Source organism: Suncus etruscus, chromosome X (assembly GCF_024139225.1).
Source record: "Suncus etruscus isolate mSunEtr1 chromosome X, mSunEtr1.pri.cur, whole genome shotgun sequence".
Taxonomy (NCBI): Eukaryota; Metazoa; Chordata; class Mammalia; order Eulipotyphla; family Soricidae; genus Suncus; species Suncus etruscus.
Window position 1 is genome coordinate 11,746,833 of NC_064868.1, and position 14,040 is coordinate 11,760,872.

Below are 14,040 nucleotides of genomic sequence, written 5' to 3' on the forward strand. Positions count from 1 at the left end.
CACCATATGTGGTCAAAGGTTGACATCTTGCTACACTCAGGCAGAGTCCCTCCAAGTAGACTGGGAGTTGAAGGCTGGGCTCAATGAGGCAGAGCTCAGGACTCAGTTTAATGATGGAGTAATGATGGGCATGACATATTGATGATGAGGAAGGTAGAAACGCTCAGACTGGATGAGCCCCAATGTGTGTCCCTGCCCCCCACATGCTCAGGGCTGTGGGGAGGATGCTGTGGACCTCATTGGAGTAGGGTGAGCCTCCCTCAAACTCCCTCAAAGGTCTGCACCAGAAGCACTTCTCCAGAGCACTCCACTCCATCCAGAAGGCCTCTGGGCAGCTAGGCAGCTTTGGGCCTACATTTCCAGCCCCACAGCCCCAGCCCCAGCCTGAAAAGGCCAAGAGGAGGCAGTGGTGTGTAAGGCTCAGGCCCTAAGCAGCCCAAGCTGTAAGTCTCTCTGCAGTCTCCCCACACCTTCACACCCAATTTTTTTTTAATTTTTAGGCCACACCAGAGGTTACTCCTAGCTATGCACTCAGAAATCACTCCTGGCTGGGGGACCATATGGGACACTGGGGATCAAACCCAAGTCCATCCTGGATCAGCCGTGTGCAAGGCAAACACTGTGCTATTGCTCCGGCCCCTTCACCCCCAATTTGTACACTGTGCCCTGGGCATGCTCCAGCTAGCTCCTTGGATCCTGCCATTATTCTGGCTTTAGCCCCAAGGCTGGCAGCCCTGGCAGCCACATTTGGCCACTCCAGTTACCGTGTGGGGTACTGAGGATTCAGTTTCAAGAAATGGAGAGGGCTCACAGCTTCTTTTCCCCAAGAGTGGGAAACAGCAGTTTCTCCTGGAAGGCGAATGCCAATAAAAATCAGGGGACAGCGGGGTATACCCCAGATGACAGAACACAAAAAAATCCTTGTTTGGAATAATTAAAAAAAAACTAGGAGCTGGAACAATAGTATAGCCTACCTTGTTCAATCATCAGCATCCCACATAGTCCCCTCAGGAGTGATTCCTGAGTGCAGAGCCAGGAGTAGTAACCCCTGAGCATTGCAGGATGTATCCCCCAAACCAATAAATAAATAAAATCCTTACCCCCCCAAATCAACTTTCTGCTCTGTACAGGAAGCCATCAAAGAAAGACTTCTGATTGGAAGACAATCCTATAAGCAAAAGGTTTACCCTGAGAAGTCAAGTATGGCCATGTTTAGATTAGACTTCCAGTTCAAAGAGGTCAAGCAAAAAGGGTGGATATTATATAGTAAATGAAGGGTCAATTCCGCAAGGAGATATTAACATTCACTAATATATATGTACCAAAAGTCTTGTCAAAAACATATAATTATTAACAGAACTAAAGAGAGCCAACATCCAAATAATTGCAGGCCAATTTAGCCTTCCACTGAGCTTAGGGGTCAGGTTAGCCTGAACCCTAATAAAACTGGCAAGAGAATAATGAGAAGCTGGACTGAGAAGATATAGTTAGAAACATCTGTGGTCCTATAACATGTTGGTGAGTCACTTCCAGACGATGAACAAGGGTACGAGGGCTTCACGCAAATAAACAAGACAAGGCATGAAAGAAAGAAGCAGGCTTGTCAGACCCCCAGATGTTCATACAAGATGGGAAGGAGGAAAAGATACATGAGTGCTACATTTGCTTCTATTTTTTATGTATGCAGGATAGTGACTTCTATAGACAATGTATATTTTTGGAAAGAAATATAAAGAATGGAACTTGAGAGAGGGACTGAGCAACAGAAAGGATGTCAAAGACTCGCTTTTCTTTTTTTTTTTTTTTTGGTTTTTGGGCCACACCCTGTGACGCTCAGGGGTTACTCCTGGCTATGCGCTCAGAAGTTGCTCCTGGCTTCTTGAGGGACCATATGGGACGCCGGGGGATCGAACCGCGATCCGTCCTAGGCTAGCGCAGGCAAGGCAGGCACCTTACCTCCAGCGCCACCGCCCGGCCCAAAGACTCGCTTTTCAATGCCACAAACTTGTCCACTTAGAACCATGCAGATACAACTAATGTATTCAGAATGGAAATGGTTAAAGCTTCAACCAAAAAAAAAACTGTGAAATGTTACTTTGAGTGTTGGATTATCTGCTGGATTTTGTTACTGGACTTGATGCAGCTGTTATAACATTGCTTTTCCTTTTTCCCTAAAAAGGTGTCATGATGCAATTGGCACTTAGAAACCCGTCCCAAGTATGCTCTTACTTACAGTTCCACCCATGTGCGGAGGCAGATACTCGACACTCACATAATCCTGTATATCACTTTTACCGGTAAACTTCAATAAGCTCACTGCCTCGGGACCTAGCCAGGATTTCACAATTTTGAAAGCAGCTGAAAAAAAACAAAACAAAATAAAACAAAACAAAACAAAACAAATGAGGTTACTTCATTACATTCTATGTGTGCTAACCCACATCCCCTAAAATACAGTTGTGTTCTTTACAGGCCTGATACTTGGTGAGTGTTCCTATAGACATTTGGACTGTGACTGCTCCTGATGGGTTACAATTGCTTCCAGAAGATTGAGGAAAGAGTCAATTACCCTGATGCTCATCAATAAACGCATCAGGGAGTTGGCCTCTGCCCAAAATCCATCAAAGCTCTCCCTACTGAGATTTCCAGAAAACCAATTGAACTGCATTGTGATTTCGGGGAATGACTACATTATACTTCGGATACAGACCTAATATGAAAAACAAAAACAAACCTCAAATGAGAAGTTAGCAAAGAAGAACCTATACATGTGATATGGTATGAGCAGGACCCAAACTTCTATTCTAAGGTTAACTTCTCTCTCCCAGCTCTGCAGCTTATGGAATTGAGGGGAAACTTCTAGAAGCTGCAGGAACAAACTGTCTTCAAAGACAGCTGTACAAAAATTATGATCTTGGGTCTGGAGCGATAGCATAGTGGGTAGAGTATATGCATTGTCTGGGGCTGACCCAGGTTGGATTTCAGGCATCCCATATGGTCCTCCAAGCACTGCCAGGAATGACTCCTGAGTGCAGAGCTAGGAGTATCTCCTGAGCACTGCATGGTGTGGCCCCAAAACCAAAATCATACAACAACAACAAAAAGAATGATGATCTTGTTCAGTCATGCCATTTCTTATTTGCACTTATTTTCCAAACTTTGGTTCCATCCTGATAGTCCCTAACCGCCTTCTAAGGACACAAAGAGAAGAATACAGCATTCCATTTGTAAACATGATATTGGAAAAGTATCAGGGGATAAAGCAGCATGTGAGCAGTTCAGAAAACTGCCTTGTGACTTTGTGCTTAAGTAAGTGTGTGTGTTTAAGCTATTTTTACCCAATACTTGTCATGTCTGTGAATTGTCGTGTTTGAAAGTCTTATGAGTAAAGCTACAAATTTCTTTATGATATAGGTATATATACATATATATGAATTTCCCTATGCCCATACCACTCTAAATCTTACACTCAACACTTCAAGTTTTAAAGGCAGTTTAAATATGGGAAGTACAAGTCTTCCAATTCTGTTCTTTTTCCAGTTGACTACTATTCTGTCTTAAATTTCCTTGTAGATCATGTCACATGCAAACCCAAGATATGATTTATTTTCATCCAACCTACAGGCTTTGCATTTCTTTTGCTTCCTTAAGTGTTTTGAAAATATCAGGAGTGAAAATAGATAATAGTACCATCATAGACATGCTTTCATCACTACGTATGAGCTGTTGTGCTCATAGATGCAGGACTGACATGCATCAATTTATCAGGAGGAAGAGGAGAACTTCTGGGAAGTAAAGAATTAACTCTATTCTCAGAAAAATCTGGATTTTTGCCCTGGACTTCTGGGCTGTAATCTTCAAGCCTGACAGTAGCCATCATTGCCTGGAGGTTGGAGGACACACACGAAACACCAGGATTGATGGTGGGGGCTTTGGAAACACTGAGTTAGAGTCCACTGGGAAGGCTGAGACAAGAAATGGCGATGTGGACTATCCTATGCAATAGGCCCTTTAACAAACCTCCCAACACTGGTTTGTGTGAGCTTCATCAGTGAAGAATATTTTTTTTTTTGGTTTTTGGGCCACACCCATTTGACACTCAGGGGTTACTCCTGGCTATGTGCTCAGAAATCGCTCCTGGCTTGGGGGGACCATATGGGATGCCGGGGGATGGAACCGCGGTTTGTCCTATGCTAGCGCTTGCAAGGCAGATACCTTACCTCTAGCACCACCTCTCTAGCCCCAGTGAAGAATATTTCATGCCTATTGCCACATATCTAAGGCAAGTAAGGTGTTCTGTTTTTATGTGATGGTGTGCATTCTGTCCTAGTCTTTCCCTTGATTAATTTTCATCTGTATCCTTCCCCCCATAATAATTTGTAACCATGAGTATAACAGCTCCTAGGAAGTGTTGAGTGAACTGTCAGGTAGTTTAGAATCCCTGAATTTGCAGCTGGTCTAAGAACGAGGGGTGGACTACCTTGGTCCGACTAATTCTGTAATTGTTTCAGCCCTTTGTACTTTATTATTGGTTTATTAAGTACTTTTATTATGAGAAGAGCATTGATTTTGTTGCATGCTTTTTCAGTGTCTGTTGAGATGATCATGGTTATTTTTTTTCTTTAGTTAATCAATATATTGGCTAGCTTTGATTTTCTTATATTGAACCATATTTGCATTCCTTTCCTAAATTCCATGTGGCCAGGTATATAATCCTTTTGTCATGCAGCTAGATTTAGCTTGCTAGTACTTTATTAATACATTGGCAGCACAGTTATACTCATAAGGGGTACTGTTCTTTCATTTTCCATTACTGTGATGTTTGGCCTTACAGATATATATGCCTCATGAAAAGAGGGGAATCCTCAGGAGTACCATCCCCTTTGTCTATCAGTGTTGGTGGGAAAAGTGAGGAAGGAACAACTGTGTGGTAATAAGGATCAAATTAAGATTGGGTGTATGCCAAGGCATGCATTCAACTCCTACACTATCTCTGTCCCCTGGAAGAGTTTTTAAAGGGTCAGTACTTTTTGTTTTGTAGAATATATGAGTGAAGCCATTTGGTTCTAGACTTTTTGTTTGTTTGTTTGTGGGCCACACCCAGTGACACCTGGGGGTTACTCCTGGCTGTGTATGTGTGTGTGTGTGTGTGTGTGTGTGTGTGTGTGTGTGTGAGACTGAAGCTTGTGGCTCTAGTCTTAGCTAAATAATTAAAATCTTAACACAATTTTTAGAAAAGACTGATAGAGTTCTCAGGGCCTGTGAAAAGTGTGTTCACCCAATTTCTCTGGAGTAGCCTTCGTGTGCTCTGGCTCAGTCTTTTAGGAATGCGCAAAAGTGACAATCGAAACTTTATTGAAGAACATAGAAACATGCCTGAACTGATAAAGACAGGCAAGAAAGAAGACATTTTCAAATAAAAAGTATCAGTGTTTACTCACCATTCATTATCCAAGGCATATCAAAGATGACTATTTTTGCTGAAAGACGAAAAATGGAAAAAAGATTTATTGAAAGAAATTCAGTACCACTTATTTCTGACCTAGAAAAGACCCTGGTGATCTAAGTGAAATGACAAACTGAGTTGACTGGCTAAGCTTTAATTAATGCTGAATAGTATGTGGTGCTAGAACTAAAGAAACTTCTTCAAAACAGCGAGAGGCCAAACCAGGAGGGAAGCTTGTAAGAAGTGAATAATGTACAATCACCATCTTTAGGCAAACAGCCTATTCTTTATGGGTTTTTTTTTCTGACATTCCCAGATCCAGCCTACTCTTTATTCATTTATTGCTTCTGTTATTTTTCAGAAAGCCACAGAATGAACCACTAAGTAGGTAAGTGAAGACTTTGAAAGGGACATGCAATTTTACTGAACTCCACTCAACATCAAAATGACTTCCATATTATTTCTGTTCTCACTTATAATTTTCTAGGGATTCTATTGTTAAGCCACTTCCCTGTTGGTGCTTCCACTTTTAATAAATCATTATGCTTTACTCAACTATGTTTTTACTTTTCCTAATATTACAAACTCCAGGAAGCCCCAAACTCTAAAGTATCCAGACTTATTTGCATACTGAGATGAAGGTCCTAAACAGCCCCATTAACAGTTGTGAGAAAGAAACAGAAACCAGAGGGGATTTTTGATATCCAATTCATTCCTCTATTCCAAATAAATCAAAAAGTAATTTCAATCTTCTCTGAGCAAAGAACTAATACAATGAGTGTATTAATGAAAGACATGTAACAAACACATAAGAAACCAAGGTATCTGCAAAGAAAGACCCCTGGTGCTTAGCCACAGTCTTCACTTTTTATGCCTAAAGGATGTGAATCCAAGATTTGAAGATGTAATAGTTCTAGTTGGTGACAGACTTGGAACCATAATCAACTTGGGGTTTTATAAAAACAGTCTATATATATATACATTTCCTCCATTTACTTCAAGTGTTTGAATTAATCTTGATATAGTCCTTTGACTTTATTTAAAACAAAACTGAAACAAAACAACTATCATCTATGATCAAAAGAATCTTAAACGTATCTTACCAGGTAATAAGATGTTGTGCAGTGGTTTTACACCAACTCCTTTGGTGATTTCAACCAACAAAGGAACTAGTTCACTTTCATTTTGGACATGGGTGAAACCTGCTCATTAAATGGAGTAAGGATCCCCCACTGTCTACTCACAAGGGCTGCTCAGTGCATCTTGAAGTATCAGGGTACCTGCTAGATTTAGGAAGAACTCACAAAGAGCAGTAGTTTCTAATGGTTTCCAGACCAGTCAGTTTTTACCTAAAAGCATCCCTGAATACTTTCTGATGATACCCCAAAATGCAGAGCTGGGAAGGGCACCGACTCTCAATATCTATCTCACTCTTTGTCTGTTTCTCATTTCATATTGTTAAGAATAATACAGGTGAACCAAAGGGAGGCCAATTCGTTTGACTTTACTCATGGTTCTATGGCCACGAGAGTCTAAAACCATAATTGTGGGGTTTTCCAGGGCTCTGCTTTTGATGCTTCTGTTGTCTTTTTATTCATGTTGTAGCACTGGAGCTAGATCTATTTGGACTGATCGTGTGGACTGGCATCTTGATTGCCCAAGAAAGAAACTAGGAGGCAGACAGATCCAATGAACAAAAATATAAGAATGTAAGAATTAGGAGTTCTTGGAAGAATCACAATCACAAACAAACTCACTCCAAATGCCAAATTTAAACCTAGTATACACTAGTCAAGTATTTTATTAGTGCTAGTAGCTTTGGATATCAATATTACTTAGCACATATATTGATCCTTCTCAATATGATTTCACTAGTCTTGTAAGAAGTCCAGATAATGCCATTTAAAGTCAATTTCTCCTTTGAAAATTTAGAAAAGCAGAATAATATTAGAAGTAAATGATAGTTTTATTCCTATCCATTCATGTGTGTTATATACTGCTTGAACTCTTAAGAACATAAGGAAAATGATTATTTGTGAAGAATTCTGCCATAGAGCTAGTAGGATTTACACTTAAACTTTCAGTGAGCACATTTAAAATCTTCATCAGAAAATAATGCTTTAGGTGTTAGTGTCTAAATTAGTAATAAGCTCAATTCTTATGCATTATCCATAACTTTATAATATAGAGGATTTTTATAGATGAAATGTGTTACTTACAGACATATTTTGGGTAGTAAATCTTAAAGCAGTTAATGATGAAACGTACAAAGTCCATATCCTAAAAAAGAAATTACACATTTAAATCTTGAAGACTGTCTCCACCTGACAAATATTAAATTGCACATTTGTAAAGTTACCATATTATAATATGAGACCAACCAACTTTCTGCCTTTACTTCTAGCTTCTTTCCTCTTACCTATGAATGTAAAATTAGAAATTTTGGGTTCATATTCAAGTTTTTTTTTATTAATTTTAGTTTCTGGGATACTTTATAAATAGAGCTGTCTTGTCTGCTTCAAATGAAATGAACATAGATATAAAACATATGAAATTAGGTTACCAGGGTTACTATCCACCTGGATCATTCCATTCCAAGGTATGTTATGGCTGAAGGCTGATATACTAATCCTGATCAATCATATTTTTATAAAGCCTATGGGTGAAAGATTTAACTAGGAAAACATAAGCTATCTGTCACTAATAGGCAGATTTTCCAAGAACAGAGTCTATAAAAGCCATTCTTGTATCTTTAACTATAGTAAACAGAAAGTATCCTTAACTATGTAGCATCTTTATTAATGGGACAAAACCTACTATACCTTAGCAACTAGTCATTAGGTCCACTGGGCGCAGATTTTAATCCTTTGTAGATAAAAGTAAAAAATTAAAATATCACAAAAATAACTATAGAAAAAAGTAGCTACCTATTTTATAATCTAATACCTATAGATCTGCCTTAAAAAGTTTTCACTGAATATTAGTGTTTTCATCTTTATTTGACTATTCTTGCTTATAAAATCTCAGGTTACCACTTATTCCACTGCACTGGAGAGGATGGTAGTGATGCACGAATATCTGTGATTATTACTCTACATACTGCAAAGATATTTTAAAGGATATTCTTTTTTTAAATAATTACTTAAAGCACCGTGGTTACAAAATTGGATATAATTGAGTTTCAGTCACAGAATGCACACCACTCTTCAACTGTGCACTTTCGGAGTCCCCAGTGTACCCTCCCACCCCCTCTATGGGTCAAGTATTTTGTTTCTCTCTTCTTTCTTTTTGACAGTGGTTTGTACTATTGTTAATGAAAAGGTACCATGCATGTCACTTCATCCCTTTCAGCAGCAGAGTGATCAGTTCCAATTACCATTTGCCATAGTGGACTCTTCTCTACTCTGAACTGTTTGTTCACTCACCACTCTGAACTGTTTGTCCCTCATCTCTCTTGTCTTTAGCAATTAATACCACACTGTCTTTTATTTGTCTTATATCTCACAAAATCAGCAATATTATTCTATGTCTATTCCTCTCCCACTAATTCATTTCACTCAGAATGATAATCTCCATATTAATCCATGTATAAAAGAAAATTTCATGACATAATTTTTCCTAATGGCTGCATAATATCCTGTAAGGTGAACCTTTACCCCTAACTTCCTTTTTCCCCAACCTCTTTTTTTGGTATGTAAAAGTCCACCTGGATTACAAGGACCTTCTCCCACCATGGTGGGTGGGGTACTGGATAACAAAGAAAGGACTCTGTCTGGGGGCTAGAGACAAAGCTCAGCAGAGAAAGCCCATGGCTTAGGCAGAGAAAGGCCATGAGGCAAAAAAGCAGACTAACTCCAATGAAACTTTTTCTGCCACTGCCCTGCCCTGCCTCATCAGACCCATCTGCCTGAGGGGTTAGAAACACTGTGCCTGGGTGGCCTCACCCAAATAGTAAATATTATTTTTTATTATTTTATTTTTATATTTGTTTATTTATTTATTTATTTTGGATTTTGAGCCACACCCAGTGACACTCAGGGCTTACTCCTGGCTATGCGCTCAGAAATCATTCCTGGCTTGGGGGATCATATGGGACTCCAGGGATTGAACCCAGAGCCCTCCTGAGTCAGCTGCATGCAAGGTTGCGCCTTACCACTGTGCTATTGCTAGGGACCCTATTTTTTATTTTTGATCTACAGTATCCCACTGTGTAGATGTACCATAGCTCCTTTTGCCACTCATCTGTTCTTGGGTCCTTATCCTCCCTTTGAGGACCCAAAAAGGATATTTTTGGGCCATATCCTGTGGTGCTCAGGGGTTACTCCTGGCTCTATGCTCTGGGGTCATATCTGGTGGAATATATGGGATGCTAGAGAAGGAATCTGGGTCAACCATGTGAAAGGCAAATGGCCTACCCACTGTGCTATCACTTCAGTACCAAGAACAACTTCTTTTCTTACTAGTTCAGGCATCAGAAATAGATGCACGTCAACACTATTTTTCTCCTTTTTGGGTCATACCCGGGGATGCTCAGAGTTTATTCCTGATTTTGCACTCAGGAATCACTCTTAGTAGTACTCAAAGGGCCATTTAGGATGCCAAGGATCGAACCTGGGTCAGCTGCATGCAAGACAAAGATAAATAGTACCTGCTATACTATCTATCACTCTGGTTTCAGTTATGATGTGAGGTTTGTAACAGCTTGGCTACTTAATTGTTTTAATTTTTGACTTTTTCCTAAATCATTTTAAAACACTCATTTCTTTATGTTACTGGTTTTTGGCCACATCCATCCAGCGCTCAGGTCTTACACCTGGATCTGTGTTCAGGGGCTATTCCTTGCAGGGATCGGGGACCATAAGCAGTGACAGGAATTGAACAGGGGGTGGCTGTCAGTGTTTTAACTCCTGTACTAGTTCTCTGGCTATGTAAAAACACTCATTTCTTTCAGGAAGGCTACTAAGAACTTGGAATCGATTTAGAGTACCAAATCTAACAATTTTTTAAGGTGCCTCACAATTGTATGCATCATTACAAGCTGACTTAAATCCTTTTTGAGTCACAAGAGGCTCAAATTTAAAAATAACAAGACTTCAGTATTTCAAGCCATTAAAAAATGAGTTAAATACTCAGCCATGCAAATAAGCCTTACTTATAAAGATTGTGAAATAAGTATAAAATAGCTTAAATAAAAGACTGCTTAAGCCAAATGGGCAGTACTAAATATTAGCATTTGACTTATGATTCTGAGTACACAATTACAAAACTACCACAAGGTAACAATCACAATTTATTTTTATGGAATTAAAAATATCTAGGCATCATAATTTAGATTTGGGTTATAAAATTCTTCACCTTAAAGTCACATTCATTTCTGAATGAAAGATAGGTTGAAAAAATCCAAAACAATGGAGTTTTAAAATACAAATAGAAAGATGGAGAGATAGTACCGTGGCTAAGTGCATATCATAAATGTGACCAACCCCACATTCACTCTACAGCACCCCAAATGCTCACTCCATCAGGAGTGATTGATCTCTGCACACAAAGCCAGGATTAAGCACTGAGTATATCTGGGTGTGGCCCCAAAACCAAAGTAAAGAAGCAAAGAGATGATAGACAAAATGATAAAAAATATCTGCAGTAGTCACACCAAACAACTTCTGTTAACCACTTAGTCTCATGTTAGTCTAACGTACAGTTTCCTTTCTAAGGGGCTACTTATCACAACGACAATCTTACAGTCTTCTCCAAAAAGAAAGGTTTTTTTTTTATCTTTTGTTATTTCCCTTCAGCCCAGCAGTGCTCAGGGCTTACTCCTGGATCTGGGCTCAGGAATCACTCCTGACAGTATTTGGAGAACCCAATGGGGTACCAGTGATCAAACTCAGGTTGGCCATGTGCAATCCATATTCTCTCACTGCTGTCTGATCTTTCTAGTCCTAAAAAAGGTATTTCCTAATAGTCCAATGAAGACTTTCAAAATACCCTTTAACATAGCTACACCCACAAAGTCCCTCATTCACTATGCTATCAGTTCACATCTCACTGGGTGGACATGGACATCCATTAGCATGTTTCCCTATTTTCAGTAATACTCTCACAACACTCTTTGATGAATGATGCATTTTCCATGAGGTAGGAGACATTGCCAGTACATTGATGCTACTTCTGTATGGCCACAAATACTTTTAAATCTTTGTAATATCTATTTGCCACCTGAATTTTTAGCTGCTGCAAGAGCCAAATGCCCTGATAAATGTGTCTATAGCCCTAGAACTGGGGATGCCTTTTGCTCACTAGGCAGTTGACAAGCACCCACATGAAAGACAGCAAGGCTTCATTTCTTTTTGCAAGCTTGGCCTGAAGAAAACTAATTTCCAAAGCTAATTACACCAAGCATATAAAAACTAGATCCAAACAGGCAAACAACAAAATACTCAATAAAAAAGAAGAAAAAAAAACACAAGTGTCTGGTTGGCAAAACTCCAGAGGACACTGAAGAGAGGTAGAGACCCAGCTGGACCCAGCTAGAGGGACACTGTGGCTTGCAGAGTCAAGACCATTTTCATAGTGGTTTATTTTCCTGCTCACTTCAACCTCAATCTCTAGATCCTGTGTACCAGAAGAGAAACAGTAACAGGAAATTAAGTTTCCTTGCTAGAGACAGAAGCAAATGTAATATTTTACAAGTCCTATTCTGTGTCTGACTTCATTCTCAATGCAGGGCAAATAAAAACAAACAAATAAACAAATAAAACAAACAGAACAAACCCCTATTATAAGCTGTTAAGTTGGCCTTGACAGCAGGAATGGTGGAGAAGAAGCAGGATATGCATGGAAACCATGCTCAGGATGACTTAGAAGTGAATGGAAAGTGCTTACTATGCTGTTGAACCCCGTCTCGGACAGGTCAAACATCACCGTCACTGGTTTGCCATTTTCTCGCCGGAAATAACGCTCCAACCAGAAAGCTATGAGCCTCTTTTTGTCCATAATGGTTTTGCTGTCTTTTACATGATACTTCACCCTGATCCAGACTTGGAAGCCGAACGAAAAGAAAGATGAGAGAAAAAGGAGAGAAAGATAATTATGGCATGGAGACATATATAGAAGTATACACATCATGCCTTTCCTTGACATCTTGAATGATAACACAACTTGTGTCTCAGATTCAAAAGATCTCTTTCTGGGCTGGAGCTTGAGTGACTGACCACACGTGGGTGAAGGCACTCAACTTATATCTAACCAACTGCAGTTTGATAGTTTGTATCCCCTGAACACAGAGCCAGGACTAAGCCCTGAGCACTGCTGGGGATTCCCTTCCCACCTCAAATCTCTTCCTTAAGAAAGTCATAGCAACATACCTGGGAGTTTTGAAATAAACCTTGTTAGTAAGGCAGGGAGCACATATATGTGAAAGAACTGTATTTGGCAGTGACCCCAAAACACTATTTGTGGTGCCAAAGAGAAAAGAAAGCTATTTTTCCTGCCCAAGCCTGGTCAAGTACTGCATCCAGCAGAGCAGATCAGACAGGCACAGGAGCATGCTGGGACAGTGGGTAGGGCACTGGGGCAGCCTGATGAGTAAGGAGAAGAAAAACCAGAGAGATTGGGGTGGGAGGAAGGGCTTGGAGTACAAAGCTCAGACATTTTCAGTCCCATTTATTTTGGTTTGTTTTTTGGGGGGGGGCAGCAGGATCTACACCCAGCAGTACTTGAGAGGCCATATGGTACAGGAGATCAAAGCAGGACATCTCCTAACTGGAGCATGTCTGGGGTGTGTTCCACTCTGGAATCACCTGCATCCTCATCAGGAGTGTGCAGTGTTTTTCTTTGACTTTATTGGGGGGTCCCTCTTCTCTCTCATAGTTTCTCAAATTATTTTCCTTAAAAGAGTACTGTGTTTTGGGGGCAGCTGCAGAGAGCAGTGATGGGAAGAGTAGAGAAGAAGCTCACAGGGTTGGGGGGTCTCAGAAGATGATGAGGGTGAGCAGGAGAAGTGCTTGAGGAGTGGGTGTCCTGAGATAGATTAGAGGGAGAAAGAATCAGGACTGGGTCAGAGCTAGCCACAGAGAGAGCCAGAAGTAGGTGATCTAGAGGTCTGTCTGTTAGGCTAAAGGCGGCTGAACCATCAAGCCCCTGGTGCCAGTGGCCTGGGCCTGGGATGTGGCCACTATTTACAGGAAGACAGTGGTACGAAAAGCACCCCAAAGGACTGTATCTGCTGAAAGGTGAAAGAGGCCTAGGAATGAATCAAGCCTGGGAAACATGTTTCAGGGTGTGAGGAAGAGAGAGACAAGAAAAGCAGGAAGAAAAATTGGAAAATAATCCAAGTGCCCAAGAACAGATAAGTGAATAAAGATATGGTGCATCTACAGAATGGAATATTACTGGTCATAAGAAAGATGAAGGCATACAATTTTCTGCTATGGGAACGAACCTGGAGAGGATCCTACTGAGTAAGTCAGTCAGAGGGACAGACAGACACAGAACTATCTCTTTCATTTGTGGGATCATACATAAGCTGGATCTAAAGAAACGGCAGTGGAATAAAGAACACCCAAAGGCAACAACAGCCAAGGAAGGGGACA

General features: G+C 40.3%; 1 protein-coding gene across 1 annotated transcript in view; it reads right to left on the reverse strand.

Annotated features, from left to right (window-relative positions):
* MOSPD2 (motile sperm domain containing 2) overlaps positions 1–14,040 on the reverse strand; it is a 51,108-nt gene that overhangs the window by 14,915 nt on the left and 22,153 nt on the right. Inside the window, exons 5-8 of the mRNA XM_049767425.1 lie at positions 12,332–12,486; positions 7,666–7,726; positions 5,442–5,480; positions 2,234–2,358 (exon numbers count right to left, since the gene is read on the reverse strand). Coding sequence (XP_049623382.1) covers positions 2,234–2,358; positions 5,442–5,480; positions 7,666–7,726; positions 12,332–12,486 — 380 coding nt within the window. The remainder of the gene's footprint in view (positions 1–2,233; positions 2,359–5,441; positions 5,481–7,665; positions 7,727–12,331; positions 12,487–14,040) is intronic.